The following is a 24,512-nucleotide window of genomic DNA, read 5'->3' as shown; positions in this document are numbered from 1 at the left end:
GGTAATTTGGTTACAGATCTTCATTAATGCTGGTTTAGTTCGGGAAATTGTTTCAGTCTTTGGATCTCTGCAATGCTAAACTATTACTTTTAACTTTATTTTGTAAAAATTACAATCTCATTATTTTCTAGTATTCTTGGCTTAACAAAATACAGCAGTGGGTGTGCCTTTTAGCAGTTGAACAGACCACTTTTTACATTCCTTAGAAATAAGATATGGTTCAGTATTTTAAATCATAGCAACAGTTGATAAGAAAAACAGCAAAAAGGTAATCATTTCCATATGGAAAGAAAAGGAAGAAACCACTGGTAGATTTGGCAGAAAGGGCAAAATGTTCCTATTTGTTTGCCATTTTACATTTGTTAATACATTGCATGTGATGTGTTTTATTGAACTACCCCATTCCCCTCAAACTCAGCTGCAAATTTCCAAATGTGTTCTGTCCTTCTGAATGAAACCAACATCTGTATGTGTCAGTTTCATCTAGGACAATATTTACTTGGTGGTAATTTTCTCAACATAGTGAAATTTTGGCGAAAGCTCTTACCCCTTTTACTGAAAGGAATATAACCATCTTCCACACCAGCTAAATACCTGTAAGTAATTTTAAAGCACTGGTTGAATAAAATCAGTCTCTGCTCTGGCATTCTAAGATCTAAAAGAAAAACCCAATTTTCTGATGCCCAGAAAATTTAAGAACAGCAAACAAAGGAAACATTTGCTTATTTACTTTTGTATTTAAGCATGATATAACGTTTATTAACAAAGTTCTGACATTTATTTTTAAATAGCTGCTTAAAGTGGAAAATCTTACCGTTTTAGAATAAAATATTCAAAAATAGATGTTCACCCTGTAGCTTTTGACAACAGCTCCCTCTTATGGTTCAAAACATTCACTTCAAAGATGAATATATTTAAATACGGAATTGCAATTTCTTAGCTTAAAATTGTGCTATGAAAGTTTAGCTCATACTTAGTGAATGCTTTTTGGAATAAAGAGGGAAGTTTCCTTTTCTGATAGTTCTAGAGTTCTAACATCTCAGCAAAGTATTCCCAAAGTTCTTTAAAGAAGTACCAATATTTTTTCTTACAAAGGAAAATTTCAAGTAGATGTTTTCATTGAAAACATGAAAGGTTTTTCTCCTTTTCTGTGGCTATAGTATGGAGAAGGAATCAGCATTTAACCTTGTTACATTAGCAGATAGGAATTTGAAAAACCTTACGGAGAAAGTAGTATTGCAAGTACTTTAGTCCAAAAATGACTTAAGGTAAATTTTCCCCATTGTTCAAAATCCGAGGTTGCAGTAACTAGCAATAACCTGTTCTAACAATGTGAAACTGTCCAAAAAATCCTCTTCTTCAATTCCAAATTTTGTGTACTGATGAATGTAGGCTCTGGTGAAAGAAACAGAAAATATGAAATAAAAATCTCAGGCAAACGAATAACTCAAAATCAAATAATAAATAGACCTTTCCTAGCTCATGAACACGTGCAGATGGCAGACTCTTTTAAAAGTCTTGCCTTTGCTTCAATGTTTACTCCAAAGGTTAGCAAACTCTCAAAGTTTGTGTCAAGCTCCCTGTCTATTTAGTGTCCAAGAGAGTGACAATAAGAAGCACATAGGAGGGGAATTCCCTGGCCGTCCCATGGTTAGGACTTGGGGCTTTCACAGCCAGGGCCCGGGTTCAATCCCCGGTCGGGGAACTAAGATCCTGCAAGCCGCACGGCATGGCCAAAAAAAAAAGAAGCAGCACATAGGAAAAAGAAGCATGTTCAGATTTGGCTGTCTACCCAGCACATATTCAACACCCTACAGGAGATGACTGTGTTCAATATAAACTCCTAAGAAGTGCCTGAGAAGTTTTATCTAAGGCGTGAAACTGTAGAAACACATTGGTCCAGTTCTAGGAATGAAGTGAAGCCTCCCAAGTGTTTTTCAGACAACACTTAATTTTCACTAATGCCAGGTGATCCTCTTAATACCTCCAGTCCCCCAAAATGTTCTGAGGCAGGAGAAGTCATGTTAAAAAGAATATCAAGGGCAGACATGAACTAAATTGATGAAATAATAGCTGCTACCATTTAATGAGAGTGAGACGAGAACTATACCAACAGAGGACACAGAGTTCACAGTCCTGAGGAGTAGGGGTTTATGGAATGGCCATGTGCAGGATGGGGGGCCCTTGGGAATCCTAGCTAATCAAAGTACAGGCTTACCCAATGATTTGAGAAATTCTGCTTTAACATTAAGTAATTGTGGCAGAGGTCAGGGAACCGGATAACAAACACATTTCTTAGTAATCAAGCAGACATTTCTTAGTACCAAGTAGAGTTGAACTTGCAATGTTTCTTACTGAGCAAGATCAGGATCTCTTCCATTCTCAAGGATCTGATTTTGGAAAACTATCTTACTGTCCTTGCCTTATAGTGAAATTTCTACTTTACTTTCATTTCATTTAGAAACTACTCATTTAGGGACTTCCCTGGTGGCGCAGTGGATGAGACTCTGTGCTCTCAAAGCAGGGGGCCTGGGTTTGACCCCTGGTCAGGGAACTAGATCCCACATGCATGCCGCAACTAAGAGTTCCCATGCCATAACTAAGGAGCCTGTGGGCTGCAACTAAGGAGCTGGTGAGGCACAACTAAGAAGCCCACATGCTGCAACTAAGAAGCCAGCAAGCTGCAACTAAAGGAGTCCTGGAGTCACAACTAAGACCTGGTGCAACCAAATAAGTAAATATTTTTTAAAAAGAAACTACTCGTTTAGTCAACAACAATAATACTATGGAACAATTATTGAGCATTTACTAGTCATGCACTGTACTAAGGGTTTCTTACATTATCATCTCATTTAATCCTCACCACATATATCCTCTCTTTTGGGTCCATTGTACAGAAAAGGAAAGGAAACCTGAAGTAATGTGCCCAAAGTTTCATACCTACAAAGTACTTACTCCATGCTATAGATTGAATGTTTGTGTTCCCCCAAAATTCATATGTTGAAATCCTAACTCCCAAGGTGATGATATTAGGAGGTAAGGCCTTTGGGATGTGATTAGGTCATGACAGTGGAGCCCTCATGAATGGGATTAGAGGCCCATGAAAGCTCCTTTGCCCCTCTGCCATTTGAGGACACAGCAAAAAGACACCACCTATGAACCAGGAAGTTGGTCTTCACTGGACATTGAATCTGCCAGTACCTTGATCTTGGACATGCTAGCCTCGAGAAATGCGAGAAATTTCTTTGGTTTATAAGCTACCCAGTCTATGCTCTATTTGTTATAGCAGCCCAAACAGACTAAGACACTCCAGATCCTGCCTAGTGTTTTAACATTATATTATCTGCTTAAGGTTAGGAAAGGTTTGTAGATTTATTTTTTACTTACTTTGAAGCAAACATATTCCATGCTTTGCCCACAATCGTGTCAAGTGGTTTTACTAAGAACTGGCTATTGCTGACCAACGCTGCAGACTTCTCATATTTGCTAAAGGCTCGCTGGGTTTTCCACACACTGAAAGCATGAACAGGCTCTAACCAGGAAGTATAGAGAGCTGGATTTTTAAATGCTCCTAGGGTAAAATAACAAGGCACTGTTTACATCATAAATCATCAGTTTTTGAAACAAATTAATAAACAGATATTTTTGTATCCATTTTGCCAGAAATCTTTTGTTTTGCTCTTTGAAACTAGCTTTATATTGCTTTTGGATAAATGATCCATATTCATCATAAAAAAAAAATCCACACCATTCAGAAAAGTATTTATTAAGAAGAAAATTTAAAAGTCAACTCAACAGCTGAAATGCTACCACCCAGAGACAGACTATGAACAGTCTGCTGACCCGCTTTTGTACTATAATTTTACATACATGCCCTATGTAATATGCATTTTTCATTCACCAATATGTTGTAAACCTCTTTTCTGTGCCAGTAAATATCACTCATATTTTTAAAAGCTTCTATGAATATACCATAATTTCTTTAACACATTTCCTATTGTTGGGCATTTAGGTTGTTCCCAGATTTCTGTTAGTGTGAAAGATGTTGCAGTGAATATCTTTACACCTCTATGTACCTGCGTCATTTGCTGTGGGTAAATTTTTGGAGGTTAGATTACTTTATATATCCTTTTATTAACTTTCTCATTTTAAAATCTAAAATGAAGAAAGTACACCATCTGATTGACTTGATCTCTTTTTAATTATTACTAGTTTTTTATTTAAGAGGTATTACAGGGATGAGATTGATTTTCTTTATATCACAGCTAGAAGCAGCCAGTTGGATGCTGCTGGAATCATCAGACAACGATAATATAATCCCAGAGACTTGCCATAGAAACACAAAGAAAGCTAAGAAGAGTACTGCTCTTTCAACCTCCTGAAAACGTTGTACCAATGCTTGTCACAGAGACCATTAGTTGTCCTGCAATACCTGTTCTCCCCTTCTTCTTTAGTAACAGAACCACCAAATTTTAACTGTGCTCATAGCCACCCCTGCAGCTAGATGTGGCACATGATTCAGTCCCAGTCGAAGGGATAGAAACACAAGTGTGGTGTGTGACCCTAGAGGACCAGGCCTGCCCTTCTTTGCTTATTCCTATGTGATTTGATGGCTGAAGTTCAAACAGATGCCTTGCACTAAGGACAAAGCCACGAGGTGAGGATGACAGGTCAGCCAGATTCAGGAAGAAAGAATTAAACTTGTCCTCTTGTTTACACCACATCTATTTTGGTATCCAGTCACACACTTACTGATACAATGGTTACATTTTGTTACTAAAATATGGAGTTATTATTTTCCTTTCTTTAAGAATAAATTCAGGGACTTCTTTTTTTTCTTTCTCTTTTCTTTTTTTTTTTTTACCACGCATACCATGTACATGTGCAAAACGTACATCTTAATTTTCACCTTAACTTTGCTTACCCAGCTCCGCACTATGTACGTCTTTCCCACGAAGGATGACCAAGTTAGCAATGGAAGTGTTAAAATGAGACTCCTTGTTGAGAGACATTTTACCACGCATAGGAAGTCCTGATAAAGGAGGCCGTACCTGCCAATCAATACCTACCAAAAGAAAAAAAAGAGCAAGAGATTTTACAAATCGCCTTGAACAAGAAGAGAAAGATGTATTATAGTATGTGTATTTTATATAAATTTCCATTTGATAAGTAAAAGTTGTGGCAGGGTGGGGTTCTTCTAAAAATTTAAACATTCTTATCTGGTTGACCTAAAGTGATTCAAACTACTCAGTCCTGAGAAAGGCATGAAATAGTCTTCATCGAATATTAAAGGACGGTGGTAGGTGCAAAGGATGCAATTCTACAACGCAGTAAAAAGAAAGTAACTTCTGACACACGTGACAATGTGGATCAATATCAGAAGCCTGATGCTAAGTGAAGCAAGCCTGACTCAAAAGATTACATCCTGTTTGATTCCATTTACAGGACGTTCTGGAAAAGGCAAAACCATAGGAATAAAGTTCAGATCAATAGTTGCTTGGGGCTTGGAGTGGAGGAAAGAGGCTGTCTACAAAGGGGTGTGAGGGAACTTTTTGGAACATGGAAATACTCTGTCTCAATTGTGGTGGTGGTTACACCGTTTAAGTGTGTCAAGATTCATAGAACTATCCACCTATAAAGACTGAACTTCACTCTGTATGTCTCTATGAACAAATAAACAAAATACATATAAAAATGTTAAGGGATGTAGAAACACAAAGCAAAAATAGGATTGAAAATTGAGGGCTTCCCTGGTGGTGCAGTGGTTGAGAATCTGCCTGCCAATGCAGGGAAAAGAGGTTTAATCCCTGGTCCGGGAAGATCCCACATGCCGCGGAGCAACTAAGCCCACTAGCCACAACTACTGAGCCTGCGCTCTAGAGCCCGCGAGCCACAACTACCGAGCCCACAAGCCACAACTACTGAAGCCCGTGAGCCACAACTACTGAGCCTGTGCTCTAGAGCCTGTGAGCCACAACTACTGAGACCACATGCCACAACTACTGAAGCCCGCATGCCTAGAGCCTGTGCACCGCAACAAAGAGTAGCCCCCACTCGCTGCAACTAGAGAAAGCCTGCGCACAGGAACAAAGACCCAATGCAGCCAAAAATAAATAAATTTATTTTTTAAAAATATACATGATCAAAAACAAAAATAGAGGGGACTTCCCTGGTGGCACAGTGGTTAAGAATCTGCCTGCCAGTGCAGGGGAAATGGGTTTGAACCCTGCTCTGGGAGGATCCCACATGCCGCAGAGCAACTAAGCCTGTGTACCACAACTACTGAAGCCCGCGCACCTAGAGCCCGTGCTCCACAACAAGAGAAGCCACTGCAATGTGAAGCTGGCGCACCGCAACAAAGAGTAGCCCCTGCTCACCGCAGCTAGAGCGCACAGCAACAAAGACCGAATGCAGCCAAAAAGAAATAAAGTAAATAAATTTATTAAAACAAAAATAGGGACTTTCCTGGCGGTCCAGTGGTTAATACTCCACGCTTCCACTGCAGGGGGCACGTTTGATCCCTGGTCGGGGAACTAATATCCCACATGCTGTGCGGCACAGCCAATAAATAAACAAATAAATAAAAATTAAATAAATAAATCCCAGATGGGTTAAAATTTAAATATTAAATATAAAACTATGAAAATACTAGGAAATACTAGAGAATATTTTTATATCTTTGGGGTAGGTAAGGCTCAGAATCTATAAAGGAAGATTTACAGGTCTGCTCACATAAAAAGGTAAAATTTCCATACAGTGAAAAATACCATACAAAAGACAAAAGTGATGGACAAAAATATTTACAATCCATGTAACAAAAAAGGGGTATAAATCCACAATATTATATTTCCTTCCATCCAAGTCACCATTGATTAGAAAAAAAATTAAATTATTCACTTAGATTATTAAATTTTACACTTATTGAAGAGTTCTTTTAGAGTAAGTTTATATTTTTAAAAATCATATATCATTCTTGAGCATATATAAAAATATATATGTAACGAAATAACTTAAGGTTTTCCTAAAACTTTTTCACATTCAGTGACTTTATCACTCTTTGTTTCAGCATTAATGATGCCTATGTGTTTTCACATTATTGTGCTCTGTGCCTCCAGAAAGTAGGTGGTGCGGCATTCCTTAAGGGAATCCATGAAAACACTAAGTCACTGGCTCTTAAACTGGCTTTGCAACCATGTAAAGCACATCTGCCTTTGACTCCTGCTTAAGGAATGTTGCTAAACTTGTCTGTTTATTATGACAACTGCCTCTTCCCCACCCTAGCGGAAAACTAAAGGTTTACTTTCTGGAGAGGATATGACTGAGAGACCCTAGTCTGGAGAACACCAGGCAGAGGTAAGGGCAGGAAACATACCAAACCAGGAAAACCATGTCCCCTCCCTCCTCTTCCCCCAGATCACTGGGGCTTTGTGTAAACCCTCTGAGCAGAATATCCAACACAACAGACAGGCAAATAGAATATCCAGAAGGACAAATGTACACTGGCTGGAGAGGGCAAAAAAAACTAGATTGAAGCAGGTCAGAAGGCTCTAGGGGAGATTTCTTAAAGAAGATGAAACTGACAGAATACTTGGATACAGGCAGACCTTGGAGATTTTGTGTGCTTGGTTCCAACCACCGCAATAAAGTAAATTATCACAATAAAGTGAGTCACACAAATATTTTTGGCTTCCCAGTGCATATAAAATTTATGTTTATGGGCTTCCCTGGTGGCGCAGTGGTTGAGTCCGCCTGCCGATGCAGGGGACACGGGTTCGTGCCCTGGTCCGGGAGGATCCCACATGCCGCGGAGCGGCTGGGCCCGTGAGCCATGGCCGCTGAGCCTGCGCGTCCGGAGCCTGTGCTCCGCAACGGGAGAGGCCACAGCAGTGAGAGGCCCGCGTACCGCAAAAAAAAAAAGTTATGTTTACACTATACTGTAATCTATTAATTGTGCAATAGCATTATGTCTAAAAGGAAATGTACATACCTTAATTAAAAAATACTTTATGGCTAAAAAATGCTAACCATTATCTGAACTTTCAGCAATAGCAACTTTTTGCAATAGTAACATCAAAGATCACCGACCACAGATCACCATAACAAATATAATAATAAGGAAAAAGTTTGAAATATTGCGAGATTACCAAAATGTGACACAGATATGTGAAGTGAGCAAATGTTGCTGGAAAAATGGTGCCAATAGATTTGCTCAATGCAGGGTTGCCACAGACCTTCAATTTGTTAAAGAACACAGTATCTGCAAAGTGCAATAAAACAAGGTATGCCTGTATATCAAGAAAAAATTTAGGTAAGTAGAGAAACAGTGTTGAATAATTGACAGGTACATAGAAAAACTAAGCAAACAAGAAAACAAGGTAATTATTAACTCCAAAGAAAACAAAAAAATTATACAGGAAGGGAAAAGTAATCACAGGATATTTTGTTGCTCAGCTGTGAATAGCATTTACTTGGTCATGATAATGTAAAGCTGAATCTCGATTTAACCCAGTGATGACACTTACTACCATATCAGAAGGATGAGCCTGTCTAGAGTGTGTTTTAGAGCTTAGGGCCCAGTGTTGGAAAAAAGCTAAATCCTAACCCTCCATGGTGGGAAGTAAATAGGTAATACCTAAATCATTGAAAAATCTGTAAATGGCAATAGATAAAAACAGTAAAAGAAATAGCAAAAGAGTTTTGAAAAATGGTTACCTCTGGGAAGGAGACAATAGAAGAAGGTTATGAACTGAGAGTTTTAACAACCAGCTTCGTAGAATTACCTGACTCTTTAATCTATGTGCATATAATAAGTTAGGGCTCCTATATGGTAGAAAACTATGTAGCTACTAAAAAGAATAAGGCACGTCTAAATGAATGAATTGGAATGAAGGCTACAAAATACTATGACGAAAGACAGTTGCAGAACAAAAAATACATATAATGTGATGCTAGTTTTATTTTTTAAAGTCTGTTTATATACACCCTTAGAACTTTGACTCTCTAATCCTCACATAAATAAATTGATCCAAACTAGAAAAAATAAATCAACTAATAAATTTTAAAAATAAGGTGTTGTAAATTAAACTTAAAAATAAATAAGTAAAATCCTACACCTGTTCCACCATGGTCTGTTGGGGGTGGGGTGTACTTAAAGAGCTATACCCAGGAAATCTCACCTGAGGAAAGTAAATCCACACTGGCACCTGCTTTTAGATGACAAGATTCTGGACTTTAGGCTGATGTGCTAATAGAATGTGCTAATAGGCTGATGTGCTAACTCTGGGGGTGCTTGGGAAGGGTTAAGTACATTCTGCAAATGGGAGGACATGATTCATTAGGGGACAGAGGGCAGAGGGTGGTAGCCAGCCTCCAAGATGAACTCCAATGATCCTTGCCACCTGGTATTCAGGCCCTTGTGTGGTCCCCTCCCCATGGGATAGGGCTGACCTTAACAACCAAAAGGATGGTGCAAAATGATGGTATGTGACTTCCAAAGCTAGGTCATAAGAGACATTGTAACTTCTGCCTTGCCCCCCTTGGGCCACTCATTCCTCCTGTTGCTATAGGACATGTAGAAACAGATACATGGCTGATGATGATCTTAATGGGGTCAATCTTCATAGAGAGCATTCTGATAACATATGAAGAGTTTTCAAACTATATCCTTCAACCTGGTTAGTGACATAAATATATTTATTCATATGTTCATATTTATATGAAAACATTTAAGTGTTCAAAACTCTATAACTGTGAAAAAATGGTGACACTCTGAATTCCTATATGGGAAAATGACTAAACAAACTGTGGTTTATCGACCTAAGAGGGCTCAGGGCACCACGTCTTACAGTACCCTGAGGAACACTGTGTTCCTTGATAATAGGTATTGCCAGAAAAACAGGTCCTGTGGCCAAAAAGTTCAGGAAGCATTACTTAAGATGTGAACTTTCTACTTATCTCCAAACGTCAGGCACTATGATCTAAAGTCTGTAAGGTAGTACAAGTAAATATAGAGGAAATCCACTTTCATAGTATTGAAACCTAACTTACTGTAATTTGTGGTAAAATATATGCTCCCCAAATAGTACATAGTAGTGACTTCCAGTTAAATGCGACAGACTGAACATACCAGTTTACTCCCCAAATCTCACTAACAACACAGGGATTTTTTTAAAAGGCATAAACAAGAAAAAATGGAAGGAAAATAATGGCAACAAAAATTTGGAAGCTGGAAAGCAAGTGAACCAATGGTTACTGACTTAGCAACCAGGGAAATCTGAACTTTCTGTCCACAGTGGAGGTCCTGGAAGCAGGCCAGGCGCTTCTAAAGGAGGAGTAGTTAAAAATCTGTATGAGAGGCAGTGAGAGCCCCAGACCCTTCCCCACTCCTGCACTAGGGGGAGTGCCCCACCCTCCATCCGAGAAGAAGGTTTCTGCTCAGGAAAGGCTAAAAACCGGTGAGGCTGTGAAAATACAGCAGTAAACAAAACAAAAATCTCTGCCCTCATAAAGTTTACATTGTACTGAGATAAATGAAAGATCCACACTAAGGAATTCCAGAATGCTAGAGACAAAGAGAAAATCCTAGAAGATACAAGAGAGAATAAAACAGGATTAGGAATCAGATTGAAGTGGGACTTCTCAGCAGTAACACTGGAAGCTGGAAGCTATCGAGCAGTGCTTTCAAGACACTGAGTAAAAAATGATTCCCAGCCTCGAATCCTGGCCAATCAAATATAAAAGTAGGATAATGACATTTGCAGCCTTAAAATTTTTACCTTCCCTGTACTCTTTCTTAGGAAGCTCCTGGAGGGTACTATCCATGAGGGAATTAACCCAGAAAGAGGAAGATTTGAAATCTAGGAAACGGGCTAGAATAAAGAAGGAGGCAGAGATGCCAGTGCTGGCTGCTTATTAAGCCTGGAGAGTAACCAGTGCAGACTGGAACAGCAGGGTGAAGTCCTCCAGAAGGGATATCTCCAAGCAGATAATGCAAGTAATAAGATTACCTGATTGATAGGTCTGAACATGCTGAGAAGGGTTTCATTTTTATGGAAAAGTTTAGGGGTAAATTTGTAATAGGTACAAAGAATATCGACCAAATAAATTTAACTATTAACTCTAGGAGGAAAAAATAAACTGTACATGAAATAAAATGTAATCTGTGTATACAGTACATGGCTCAACTATGAATAATATCTACATAGCAAAAATAACACAGACAATGAAAACTGATCTAACCCAAAAGTATGCTTTAACTAGATTGGGAGGAGGGAGGGAAAGGTGTGTGGATGTGTATATAGGGGGTGTTAAGAAGATTCAGTTCTCAACTTCATGCTAGGAAGGCAACTGATAATATCTAAACCTGGAAAATAAAACAAATAGCGGAATATGCAAGATATTTAGAAATATGGGGGCAAATTCCAGGAGAAACATCTCAAAACACTGAAAGCAGTTTCTGCTGGGCTGAGGGGAAGTGTGGAATAGGCTGTTCTCTTCCTCATTATAAACTCATACTGGACAATTACTTGACTTTTTTTTTTTAATTGAGATGTAATTTACACACAACGCAATGGACAGATTTAAATAGACACTTAAGTGAGTTCTGACTCCTTGATTTTTTTAAAAAAACCTATGTTCATATATTACTTTGATAAAAATAAAATAAAAATAAATGTCACACTCATCTGAAATTTTTTTGAGAAATGAAACTGTGAAGTGATTAAGAAATCCTCCCCGGATGTTCTGGTGAGTTTTTTGCAGGAGCCTCCCTGGTCAGAAGAAGGCACCATTATTTCAACTGGATCAAGCCAGTTTATATTGAGAACTCCAGTAGAGGCATTTTTCCCAGCTTGTGGGCTGCATATTTTTAAAATACCCTTTACCTTCTTCCATTTTCGCATTAGAAATGAGCATCTGTCTCAAATGCTTGAGGAGGCCAGCCCAAGTAAATGTGCTGTATGCCAGTGAATTCTCAGACATTTGAGGAATGTTACGAACACCCAGCATCTTGAATTCTGGATGGGGAACTAAATTCTCCATTAAGTCTCCTGCAAAGAAAAAAAATCTGAACTAAATTTTTAAATTCCACGTTGTTTCCACTGACTCATACACAGCCATGATTTGATGGCTTGGGGGAACCAAATGTGTTTTCTCCTCCAAGGCCAAAATTGCTTAAAATGTAAATACAATTTCAGAGACGATGTCTATTAAAGACCACATATTTGCTTGATTTTGGCACCTATTTTAGCATGAGTGAAAAAAACACACTTTGCCAAAAGGAAACGAGAATTTCTTTTTAGCTAAGAAACTGGAAATGTCAGTGAAATATTTAGCTAAACCCCAGGAAAACAAAATAAGCATGAGACGTAATATGCTTTTATTGTCTGTCATTCAGTGTTCACTAAATAGTCCCTTAGAAATTTTCCTAGATCTCTTATTTATTTTATCTGGTTAAATAATAATCAGAACCTCTTAACATCAAACTTTACTGGGAAAGAAGACAGGATTAGTAACTCCTGAACACAGGAATACACCTATTTTTAGAACCTTGTATTTGTAATGAAACAGAATTAAGGAGAAAGGCTAATTTGTTTTTCATTCAGAGCTTATTTTATATGTTTTTAAAATATTTTTATCTTTTTAATATGTCATATATTTTATGTATTTTATATATTTTTTATATATTTATAGAAAATACCTAGACGAGAAAGAAAAATCTTCTACCATAACATGAAATTTAAATTTTATGATAACGTTGAGTGCAAACTCATATCCTACGTCCTAATGTTAAGAACAAATTTTGACACAAACATCTACAAAATGTTGCACAAATTGATCCTATGGCTAATGGAGTTTCCTCTAAACATAAGAATCCTCTTCTGTAAAATACCTAGAGCTGAATCCTACTGCACAGCATGCATAAACAAGCAGCAGTCAGCAAGTAATTCCTGAGGACTAACGCACAAATTAATTGTTAAAATCTGCTTTCCCCCCCAGCGTTCTTGTTTACCCACTCTCATCTTAACCATTCTTGACTTTGTCAAACCCTGTTATGGACTGACAGTTTGTGTCCCTCAAAATTCATATATTGAAATCCTTACCACCAAGGTGATGGCATCAGGAGGAGGTGGGGCCTTTGGGAGATGAGGTCTCTATAAAAGAGACCCCAGAGAGGTCTCCCGTCCCTTGTGCCAGGTGAGAACACAGTGAGAAGACGGCCATCTGTGAACCTGGAAGCGGGCCCTCACCAGGCACTGAATCTACTAGTGCCTTGATCTTGGACTTTGAGCCTCCAGAACTGTGAGAAGTAAACTTGTGCTGTTTATAAGCTGGTCAGTCTATGGAATTCTTGTTATAGCATATTCCTACACACCTTGCGGGATCTTACTTCCCCAACCAGGGATTGAACCCGGGCCATGGCAGTGAAAGTGCCGAGTCCTAACCACTGGACCGCCAGGCAATTCCCTGGACCTAAGTTTTTAAAACTGAGCAATTGAAGGATCGAGGAGGAAACAGGCTTCTTCTGGGGGAAAGCTAAGAGATCTGTTTTAGACACATTATGTTTGGGACGACCATGAAACGTGTACACATAGATGTTGGGAAGGCTGCTGGATATAGACATCTAGAGCTTAGGGAATTGGTCAGAGTTGGAGAGAAACTGGCCAGCTGGAGAAAACAAATGGTGTTGAAAGCCATGGGACTGGGTCAGTCACCTTCGGAGAGGGTTCAAGACCAGCATTTAGAGCTTAGGAAACGGAGGAGCCAAAGAAGGAGGAAAATAATGGGAATAAAAGGAATAGTCATTGAGATGAGGAGGGAAATCAGGAGAGGGGCTGTCACAAAAGACGAAGAGGAGACTCAGAAGACAAGGCATCGGCCATTCCAAATTCTACTGAGATAAAATAAGGACAGTGAACGGGCCAGTGAATTTGACAATGTGAACATGCTTGCGACCTATTAAGAAAAGCAGCTTTAGAAAAGTGATGGAAGAGAAACTAGATCAGAGTGGGTTGAAGAGTGAATAGATGGTGAAGAAATGAGGACAGGGAGAATGGAGGCCCCTTTGAGGACAGTGGTTCTAAAGAATGACAGATAAGTGGGGAAATCACGAGAGGTGATGTCAAGGGAGGGCTTCTTTGGTGTGAAAGATGCCAGAGAGCCGTTGTAATGGCAGCGACCCAGGAAAGAGGGTTAATGACATGTGAAGATGAGAGATGAGTGAGGAATTAAGTCCTTGAGAAGACAGAGGGAATGGGACCCAGAACCCAAGCGAGAGGCTGGCCTTTGATAGAAGCAGGATACTTCTCCCACTGTGACACAAGGTGAAGGGCAAGTGTGGACCCAGTGCCCTATAGTTTGTACATGGTAGTGGGAGTCAAGAGAGCGCTCATGGAACTGATGGCTTGGATTTTCTGAGGGCAGTTCACCGAGTTCATCACAATCTCCCCAAGGAACAACTGGACCAGCCTGCAGACTCAACCTCCAACCAGCTCTCCACAGGCAATGAATTTTTCAAAAATAAAGGTGATTATGCCAACGACCTCCTTAAAATCCTTCAGTGGCTTTCCCCTGCTCTGAGATTAATGAGGAGGCCTTTAAATGGCTTACAAGGACCTGCAAGGTCGGCCCCTGCTCACCGCTCTAGCCTCAGGTTTCAATCATCCCCCACACCATTCTCTGTGCTCCAGTGACACTGGATTTCTCTCTTCCGAAAGGGCCACGCTTCCTTCTGCCATAGGGTCTTTCCACATGCTATTCCCCCAACATGCTACTCCCTTCTCCCTCCCTTTGCTTAGTCAACTCCAAGTCTTCATCCAGCTTTTTGCTCAAGTGTTACTTCCTCAGGGCAGCCTTCTTTCACCTCGTCAGCCTAAGTCTGGTTCCTTCGTGACCCATTCTCTTGGATCTGTACTCCTTTCCTTCAGAGCATTTAACTCAGTTTTTAATTATATGTTCTTAGTGTAATTATTTGTTTAATGTGAACACAATGTCTGCATTGGTTCCCCACTGAATCCCCAACATGTAGCATAGTGCCTGGCACATAGCAGGAAGCCAATAACTACTGGTTGAATGAACAGATGTACAATATGGTAAGTACTGTGGAATGCAGAGAAATTAACAAGACACATGTCCCCAAGGAAGCTGCAAATTAGTAGGGACTATAAAACATGCATATGACAGATCCTCTAAGGAAACACATGGTGCAGCATCTGGGAAGGGGCCAGAGGGAGATTTACTTTTGATTGCATATTCTTTTGTACTCCTTGAATAAATGTGTGTGTGTTACTTTTAAAGATAAGCAAACACACTTAAAGAAATAATAAAGGCAGAAAACATTAAGTGACATAAAAGAGATACAGAATGCCACAGGAGTTCAGAGAAAAAGGGTTACTTTAGGTAAAGGTCTCAGTAGGAAAGCTTTATGGAAAAATTATCACTTGAATTGGACCCTACAGGAAGAGTAAGGTTTCAGTAGAGGTGAAGAAGGGAAGGAGGAAGTGATTTCTAAGAAGAAGGAACACTGAGCAAAGGGACCAAGGCAGGGAAGTACCAGATTGAAGAAAAAAGTGGAGACAGGATGAAAAGTAGGTGGGGAATCTATACAGAGGCGGCAGAAGGTGATGAAAACGGAAAGTTAGGATTCAGGGCATAAGGAATTATGACAAATCTGGCAGGTAATGCATGAGCCATAGAATAAGGGTTAAGTAAAGTACAGGATTAGATCTGTGCACTGGGGAGGCTCATTTGGGGCCAGTGTGCAAGACGGATTGACTGCAGGGGGAAGAAGCAGGCAACAGGAAGGAAAGCAGTAATAGGACCACCTTAAGCCAGGAGTGTCCACGTAGATGTGAGCTTTGGTTTTCATGGAAAAAAAAAGGAGAGAGAGGGAGAGGGAGAGGAGAATAAAGAGAACTTTGTATTCAGGGGGAGTATGCAATATTAGTTGAGAGATACTGACCAAGTGAACCAATATCAGAGAGAGGGAAGTAGGGAAGAATGCAGACAGCTGGCAGAGATGGTACCAACAGTCTGAGCATACTGATGAGATATGAGGACAGTGGGAGAAATCCAGGTGACAGGAATTGAGGAAGAGGGGGCTGGGGAGTGAAGACAGGGAAGCAAATGATGAATCCATTCAGAACATGCTAAATCTGAAGAAGCAGATGGCAACTAAGAAAACTGGGATAGGCAACTATTTGGGAAAGAGAGTAGGACTGGGGGTACAGATTACGGAGTCCTCTGCATCTAGATGATTTGAATGGATAAAGCACCACTTGACAAATAACCTGAAAAAAGAACCACTTCTGTACGGAGTGATGAAAATGATGGTTGTGCAACTTTGTGAATATGCTAGAAAACACTGAATTGTACACTTTAGATGGGTGAGTTGTATGGTATGTGAATTATATCTCAAAGTTATTTTTAAAGAACAAAAAAAAAGGGATTTCCCTGGCGGTCCAGTGGTTAAGACTTTGCCCTCCAATGCAGGGGGTGTGGGTTTGATTCCTGGTGGGGGAGCTAAGACCCCAGGTGCCTCGCAACCAAAAAGCAAAACATGAAACAGAAGCAATATTGAAACAAATTCAATAAAGCTAAGCTGCTCTTTGGGAAGGTTTTCGAAATGAGGGAGACCTGAGTATATCTTTAGGCAGAGGGGAAGAGCCATAGAAGAACAATCTTCAGGCTTTCAGAACATCAGACTTCTCTACGAGTAGCACACAGGAGGACAAATACCTAGTGGGTTTCTTCTGTAGTGAAATGAGCCTTCCCCAGAGTAAGTAGGCTGGAACACACTTCCCAGCTGATGTGCGAGGACTTGATTTATATCACGGAAGGAGATCTGCTTGATATTCATCAGTTTCGCACAGATCTTATGAACAGCATCATTCTCATGAACAAGGAGGGCATCTGAAGATCGGTACAAGTGAGAAAGTGTCAAAATGGAATTGTAGTTCTGAACAATAACCTGGAGGAAAAAAAAGGTCAAAGATAAGAAAGGCAGGAGAGAACAGTGGTTAAGAGGGTAGACTCTAAGGGCATCCTGCCTAGGTTCAAAGCCTGGCTCTTTCACTTTCTAGCTATAAGATCTTTGACAAGTTATTTAATCTCTCTATGCCTCAGTTTCCTCGTTTGTAAAATGGGGATAATAATTATACCAGCCTCCTAGAGTTGTAAGGATTAATGATAGAATGCAAGTAAAGCACTTAAGAACAGTGCCCTTACTGAGTAAGGGCTCAATAAATGATGACTATTACTATCACACTTTCTTCCTACATCATTTCCTATACTGACTTATTTCACCTCTGTTTAATTATTTCTCCTACTAGGGTGATCAATAGGAAATTGGCCTATACAGAAATTTCCTTTCAATGGAAAGAAATGAAAATTCTTTGAAGGTTGGCAATGGCACGATGAGGCCAAGGTCCCTGCTTTACATGCTGTAGCCAGAGGGACTGAACCAGGAATGGGTTCCTGAGAGAAGATGCACAATTGTCTTCTTCGGAATTTTTATGAATAAGGACACCTCATTTGTTTGGCAAAGTTAAATGAATTGTACATGAAAGTACCATATTGTATAATCATTCCTTACACAGTAACTTAACATTTCCAAAGAAAGGGTGAGATCAATCTTTTACCTACATTTAACTGCAAAGAATACAAAATATAAATTTTTCAGTTGACATGTTCATACCTCACCAGTTCCATAAGGCCATATAATCTGATTCATTTTCAAAGAGTTTGAGTACTGATCTTGTAAGTTCTGTGTGACGAAGGCTCCTAGCCCTGATCCTGTGCCTCCGGCCATACTCATTATGATGAAAAAACCACTCAAAGAATCGCATTTCTCCACTTCCTTCTGGATTAGGTTCATTATAGATTCTTCATGCCTAGGTCCATGAACAGAGTATCTATGCAATGCAAAAGAAACAAACACCTTTCAATTTAACCAGAGCTGGAATGCAGAGAAAGATATAGGATAGCAAAGGCTTTTTAAACCTATGGAAGTGAACTAACTCTTAAGAAAGGTACAGGTACCTGATTGATGAAATTTAAGATACACAAGTTAAATATTTTTAACAGGTGAATAGGACCGCTAGGAGAGTAAATTTACTGAGAGTAGAAAATTCTCTTTTATAGTCCATTCCTTTAGGCTGGAGACTTCAATTACCAGGTAGTTCTGCAAGTTTACGGTACAACATAATATTCAGTATTCATAACAATACTCCTAAAGCAGTGGTTCTAACTTTGCTGCACATTAGAATCACCTAGGGAAGCTCTGAAAAATCCCAACATTCAGACTTCATCCCAAACCAATTAAACCAGAATTTCTGGAAGTGAGCCCGAGGCATTGGAATTTTCCAAAGAGCACTCGGCAATACTACTGCCTTGGCATATTTCCTATTAACTGGAATACCTGCCAGACAAAGATATTGTATTGACAATAAGTTAGCTGGCAGAACAACAGTGAAGAAGTGGAAAACGTTGCTGCAAGAGATCCTTGGATTCATCATTACCTGAACCTTAAGCATAGATGTACACGAGACAGAATGAGCGTCTTCTGGGTGAAGTCACACTCTACATTTTAAAACAGCAGTTTCAAAATTATGTGTTTGGTATATCAACTGTGCAGTTGTAACTATACTATTAATCAACTATGCAGCTGTATCTAAACTGAAAATCATGAGGAATTATTCTTACCCATATGCCCAGTTGTTTCCAGAACCTTGTTTTTGACAGAAGCATGAATGCTGGCCATATTTCCATCGGCCAGAATGGGCAGCCTTTGACAGTGTTTGATTGATAACTTTAGGTTCCATGTCAACAAGTACAGCACGAGCAATTGGAACTAGAGACGGAAAAAAAATCAAAAGAAAAATATTGCACGTGGCTTATTTGGGTTAACTCAGAGCATAAACTTCTAGGTCCAAAAAAAAAAAAAAATCAAAGATTGAGGATAGGAAGAACTTTCCTTCTGCTTAGAAATTCAGGTGGGCAGCAGCAGGTATATGCAGATGTGTCATAACGCCTAGCATTGTGCTAGGCAGGTTGAATAAACGTGGGCTAAAATGATGACTGGGTCAAGTCTACAAACATCTGTTGAGTGCTTACTATGTGCTATGTACTGTGCTGGGAACACAGAGACAAAGACAACATCAATCCAGCCTAGGAGGACCAGTGGGAGAGATAAAATACATCAACACTTAATCACAGTATGATGTGATATGACCCACAGCAAATCCACACTAACAGAGTAGTATTTTTATTCAGAGGTATAAAAATACCAAGGGCAAAAAAAGCATCTCAGGATTACTGAAGCAGAAGATGGAGAAAGAGGGGGTATAAGAAGTGATGGATGGGGAGAGAAAGCAGGCAGGGCTCAGATCTTGGAAGTCCTTGTATGCAATGCTAAAAACCTTGAAATTTACTTTTTAGGCAATGAGAAACCACTGAAAATGCTCAAGCAGGGGAGGCAGGATGTCTTTTTTAATACGGTAGTGTGGACGATAGATGTGATAAACACAAGAGACCAGGCAGGGAAACTCAGGAGGATTGTCTTGAAACAGTCCAGGTGAGAAAGGACAAGAGCCAGAACTAAGGCAATGAAAGTGAAGATGGAAAAGGGAGAAGAGTTTCAAGAGATGAGTAGGAGGTAAACTACGCAGATCTTGATGTCTGATGGTATGTGGGCAGTCAGAGCTAAGTTTTAAAGGAAAAATAATGAATGCCCTTGGGTATGGAGATGTTGAGTCTGAGGGACACATGAGAGACGCAGGTGATGTTCACTAATCAGTCTGCAGCTTGGAAGAGATGCTAGGCTAGAGGTTTTGAGAGTCACTAGTATAAAAGATGTAGCAAAATTTGAGAGTCACTGAAATTGCCCAGAGAGAACTATACAAGTGAGGACAGAAGAGAGGCTGAGATGCAACCACTGGAGAAGAAAAGTTCAGAGCCTAAGCAGAAGGAATTTCAAGGAGGGAGTTTTATAGTTAATGTTATCAAATATGGTAGAGAAGTTAAGTGAATTAATAAAAGAAACACAGTTACTGGCTCTAGGAATTAAGAGATCATTGGGAATTTTTCATAGAACAGCTTCAGTGGTATTGTAGAGCAGAAGTAGGATTACAGTTGGTTAAAGAGGGTTCTCCTTTGAGAATCTTAGATGAGAAGGCAAAGAGATGAGGAAGGAAAAAAGCTATAGTCAAGAGCTAAGTTTTGTTTGTTTGGTTGGTTTTAGATTGGCATGATCTGAGCATGCTCACGTGCTGAGGAGAAGATGTCACTGGAGAGGCAAACGTTAAGATAGAAACAAAGGGCTGAGAGCAAAATCATTCCGTAGTAAGATGGAAGGGGACGGGGTTCAGACACCACGTGGAGGGCCTGGCCTTGAAGAGGCTGGTTATGTCAGAGTAAAGGAGAGGTCTGTGGACCACACATACCTCCATTTTCCTCCTCACTGAAGAATCTTTCTTTGCAAGATGCTTGATATGCCTCATTCTCCCTTTTAGAGCAGAGTCCCTGGGGACAGTGTGAGTCACTAAATAAAGCATCAAACACTTCAAAACCAATCTGATTGCCACATTGACCAAGCTGCACTGTTACTATTGACATGCTGAGACACAAACCAGGCTTACTCCCCCAAAACAGTGAGCAACCTGTAATAGAAAAAATAGAGTCTTTGAGAGCCACTACATTACCAATAAAGAACAAATAAAATGCCATATATGTGAATATACATCACTAAAAATATAATTTGTAAGTACTATATATGTCTATGGTGTTATAGACACAATAGCTATGTTGTCTAAGGAGCCAATCATTCAAGGAAGTTGGTTTCGGGATTCAGGGTTACTCTACGCAAAACCATTCATACACAGCTCAATAGTTTCCAAAATCTCATTTGTAATCGCTATTTTCCTAAGCATGCATTTAAAACAAACAAAACAAATTCTGGTTAAAGGAATTCGTAGTGTACAGTTCACACCACAGGGACAGAGCGAATGCAGAAGTGAGCTCAACAGTAGCACATTTAATTAACATTAATTTTCTCTCTTCAAAATAATGACTTTCTCCACCAATCGCCTTTCTGTTCTGGTAACTACAGTAACACAAGAAAGTCTTTGTATTTAGCTCAGATAGGACAGCAAGGAAGACGAAGCTTGGGGAAAAAAAGACCAGATGAAATATTAGAGGAAGTATCCACTACTTTTAACACTGAAAAGAGACAATTTTTGGTAACGACCTCACACCGGGTCTATGCAGCACTGGAAAGAGCTGTGGCTTGTAAGCCAGACTCTGTACTTAACAATTATCAAACAACCTTGCAAAAACAGGTATCGTTATTTTCATTTTACAGAGAAGGAAACAGGCTCTGAAAGGTTATGCGACTTTCGCATACTTACTGCACTAGTAAATAGCAAAGCCAAGTTCTCCCTTTCTACGCCGCCCCAGGAGTTCCCCATTAACCCCACTCACTGACAGCCTCAGGATCAGCCGTTTCTGTCCGGTTCAAACTTCAGAGTGGCAACCTTCTCATTATGCGCATGCTCACTTTCAATACCAAAAACATTACAGAGAACGAATGCGCATGTTCCACAGACGACGAGATTTGTTGTGGGTTTTTTTTCCTATTCCGAAAGGTTAATTACGCATGTTCAATTTCAATTTATCAACTTCAGATATGGTACGCATGCTCACTGTCCATCAGACGCTTTAGCTGAGAATGCGCATGATCTGGCTTCCGAGCGAGACTTCGGCTGGGCTTCTGCGCATGTTTCTGCCAGTACCTGGCTCCCAGCGATAGTTCTACGCATGTTCATTGCCCACGGTTCGGCTTCACAGAGTCCTGTACGCATGCTCCAGCGCTGAACTTGAGGAGCCAGTCTAGGGCCTAGGCGCAGACGCACTGAGCCCAAGCAGCCGGTGATGGCGGCAGCTGCGGTGGTGGCTGCGGCGGGTCCGGGCCCATGAGGCGACGACGGAGGCGGGACGGCTTTTACCCAGCGCCGGACTTCCGAGACAGGGAAGCTGAGGACATGGCAGGAGTGTTTGACATAGACCTGGACCAGCCAGAGGACGCGGGCTCTGAGGATGAGCTGGAGGAGGGGGTGAGGCCCGGGGTCCCGGGGGGCCCGAGGTGACAGGGCCGGGGCGGCGGCCCGCGCCCTGGAAGCGCGGCGCGTCCGACAGCGCGGAGACCCAGCGGGGCGCGAGCAGTCTGCAGGAGGAGCCGAGGCGCTGCACGGCCAGAAGCGGGGGGGCGGGGGGGGGGCAGGCGGTGCGGACCTGGCCGTAGGTGCGAGGCTGCTGCGGCGCTTGCAGGTGCGGCTTGTGCCCTTATAGCCCCAGACCGGTGCAGCCGGGAGCAGTCTGTTTGTGGAGGGAACGAGGAAGGGCGCGTGGTCGATTCCTGGAGCTACTGGACTTGAGTGTGCGGGGCGCGAGTGTTGGGGGGAGGGGACTGCGCTTGCTGGGTGGCCCGTAAGTGCAGGTGAAGTGTGGAAGGGTTCCCCTAAGTGTTCCATCTTCAGACCTCCCACAACCACTTCTCTCGGCCTGTCGCTTCTCTCCTAGGAAGCGCTCAGCTGTTAGAAGTGACAGCTGAAAACTTCTGTCGGGAGTAGCGCTGCCGCTGCTGTTACAGCCACCAGGAGTTTTATTTCGGGAGCAAGGGGGCTCTGCCGCATCTTCCAGGGTTTGTTTGATTGCTTTTTTTTTTAAACCCCCTTCCTTGTGACTTTTTTTTTTTTAAAGCATTTATAACGACACACGGCATTTGTAACTTACTTTTACCCCAGTTGACGATGTCTACATTTTTTCAAAATACTTGATGTAATTTAGGGGTGGAAAAAAACCAGCGTTGACAGCTGTGATTTGGCTTGCCAAAAATAAATTGGTTGCACTGAGACTTGTGAATGGTGGTGTGAGAGCTTTTCTTTCTGTAATTTAGGGTGTTAAATTTAGAATTGTTTTTCCTAATGCATAGCTTGGTTTTACCTTTGCTGCCTTAGTAGTTTGTTATTCTTTATTCAAGATTCTTTTCTCAAGATAAATTTATTGAAAAATCACAGATTGTACCTGACGTTCAGAAATGGTGTTGTCATGCTAAATCCCTGATTCTGGGTAAATGACCATCAATGATAACCTCACGGTAATTTAGATTCTAAATTCCATTGCCTAGATGAGTACGTGGGTTAATGACTGATGTCAGATGTTTGTTCTAACTACAGAAGGGGCTTCCCTTTCTTTTCCTCACCCTGTTTTCCTCCTTTGGCAAGTAAGTTGTTGCCTGCTTGTTGACCAAAGATTGAGATGCTATATATAAAGAATTTTGAACACTTCATGAAACTAAGTGAGCTAAAGTAATACTGCCCTTTTCATAATCAAAGGAGTCTAAATCAAAATCAGACAGTTCAGAAGGTGGGTGTTGAGATGTGTACTTTTTAATATGTTTGCATATGGAATTCCAGTTAGCCTCTTTTTTTTTCCAGTTAGCCTCTTAATGGAACATGTGATAACACTGAATACAATTTGAAACAAACGTAGGATTACTTTCATTACAAATAACATACTCATCGATTATATTGGCCCCATATAGCAGTGGCTTTGGAGCAGAGCAGGGGAGAAAATGATAGGAAGGGTATTTTATAAAATCTTCATCAGTTGAACTTACAGAATTTCCAGACCATGGTTTTATTAGGAGCTGGAAGTAAAATACTATATTAAGATTTCTGTTATTAACTGGGACCTCTCCTGGACATTTGTTTTGCTGGGTACAAGCAAATAGGATTTTGAGAATTTTGAACGGGTGTGGAAGAGGCCAGAGAAATTGTTGGGGATAAGAAAGAGAAAGAAATGTGGCCACCACCCTGGGGAGAGGAGCTTTGGGGAAAGAGCAAAGGTAATTAAAGAGGATTTTGAGGAAGAGCCTTCAGCAAAATATATCTTACTTAGCAATGCTTTTGGAGTTGAACTGTTTCTTTTGAGTGTGTTATTCTAAGAGGTGCAAGCTGGACAAGCAAAAAGAATTTGGGTGGAATTGGGTTGGCCACCCAAGGAGATTCAGTGACATCCAGGTTTCTCTAAAGTAAGATTTAAAATTCTGAAAAATGAGAGAAATTTAGATTCTTGGAAGATCTTACCACTGTGAATTTATAATAACATAATTAATATTCTGGCTATTTGTGAATTTATATCCAAGCTTTTTAAACATTGGTGCATATCGGAGTAGCCTCACTTCTTCATTTTATAGTAAGGAAACTGAGGCATTGGCCAGAGAGATGATTGCCCAAGACCACAGAGATAACTAGTGGTAGTATTTTCTTGACTCAATTCAGCAAGCTTCATTGCATAGCTTCTTCATGCATTTACTAGTTTTGTTTGTAATGTACCTGTTTGTGGTTTGTCAAAGTGAATTCTGATCCCCCCAGCCATGCTCACTGACTGTGTGATCTAGAATAAATTGCTTAATCTCCCTGACACTTCTTTCTTCTCCATAAAATGAAGCTTACACG

At 40.5% G+C, this 24,512-nt stretch overlaps 2 protein-coding genes across 5 annotated transcripts in view; one reads left to right on the top strand and one right to left on the bottom strand.

The window, feature by feature from the left end:
* Positions 1-76: 76 nt before the first annotated feature.
* On the bottom strand, positions 77-21,609 carry TUBD1 (tubulin delta 1). Of its 3 annotated transcripts, XM_082679195.1 has the most exons (9): positions 21,475-21,609; positions 20,439-20,654; positions 18,700-18,847; positions 17,693-17,909; positions 16,735-16,966; positions 11,883-12,047; positions 4,925-5,065; positions 3,388-3,571; positions 77-1,395 (listed from the first exon to the last, which is right to left on the bottom strand). In XM_082679195.1, exons 2-9 carry the CDS (start codon positions 20,608-20,610, stop codon positions 1,287-1,289), a joined length of 1,368 nt encoding a protein of 455 aa, XP_082535321.1. In that variant the 5' UTR covers positions 20,611-20,654; positions 21,475-21,609; the 3' UTR covers positions 77-1,286. The 3 variants fall into 3 exon arrangements, with proteins under 3 accessions (XP_082535321.1, XP_082535322.1, XP_082535323.1); XM_082679196.1 differs by lacking the exon at positions 11,883-12,047; XM_082679197.1 differs by lacking the exon at positions 20,439-20,654 and having other exon boundaries at positions 21,475-21,586.
* A 299-nt stretch (positions 21,610-21,908) lies between these two features.
* The window catches only part of RPS6KB1 (ribosomal protein S6 kinase B1), a 39,497-nt gene continuing 36,893 nt past the window's right edge, over positions 21,909-24,512 (top strand). For both annotated transcript variants that reach the window (XM_082680126.1, XM_082680125.1), the window contains exon 1: positions 21,909-22,106. In XM_082680126.1, the coding sequence (XP_082536252.1) occupies positions 21,966-22,106 (141 nt within the window). In that variant the 5' untranslated portion in view covers positions 21,909-21,965. The remainder of the gene's footprint in view (positions 22,107-24,512) is intronic.

The sequence above is a fragment of the Grampus griseus genome, assembly GCF_964374135.1.
Source record: "Grampus griseus genome assembly, chromosome: 20".
Classification (NCBI taxonomy): domain Eukaryota; kingdom Metazoa; phylum Chordata; class Mammalia; order Artiodactyla; family Delphinidae; genus Grampus; species Grampus griseus.
This window is presented reverse-complemented; position numbering and strand designations above follow the sequence as displayed.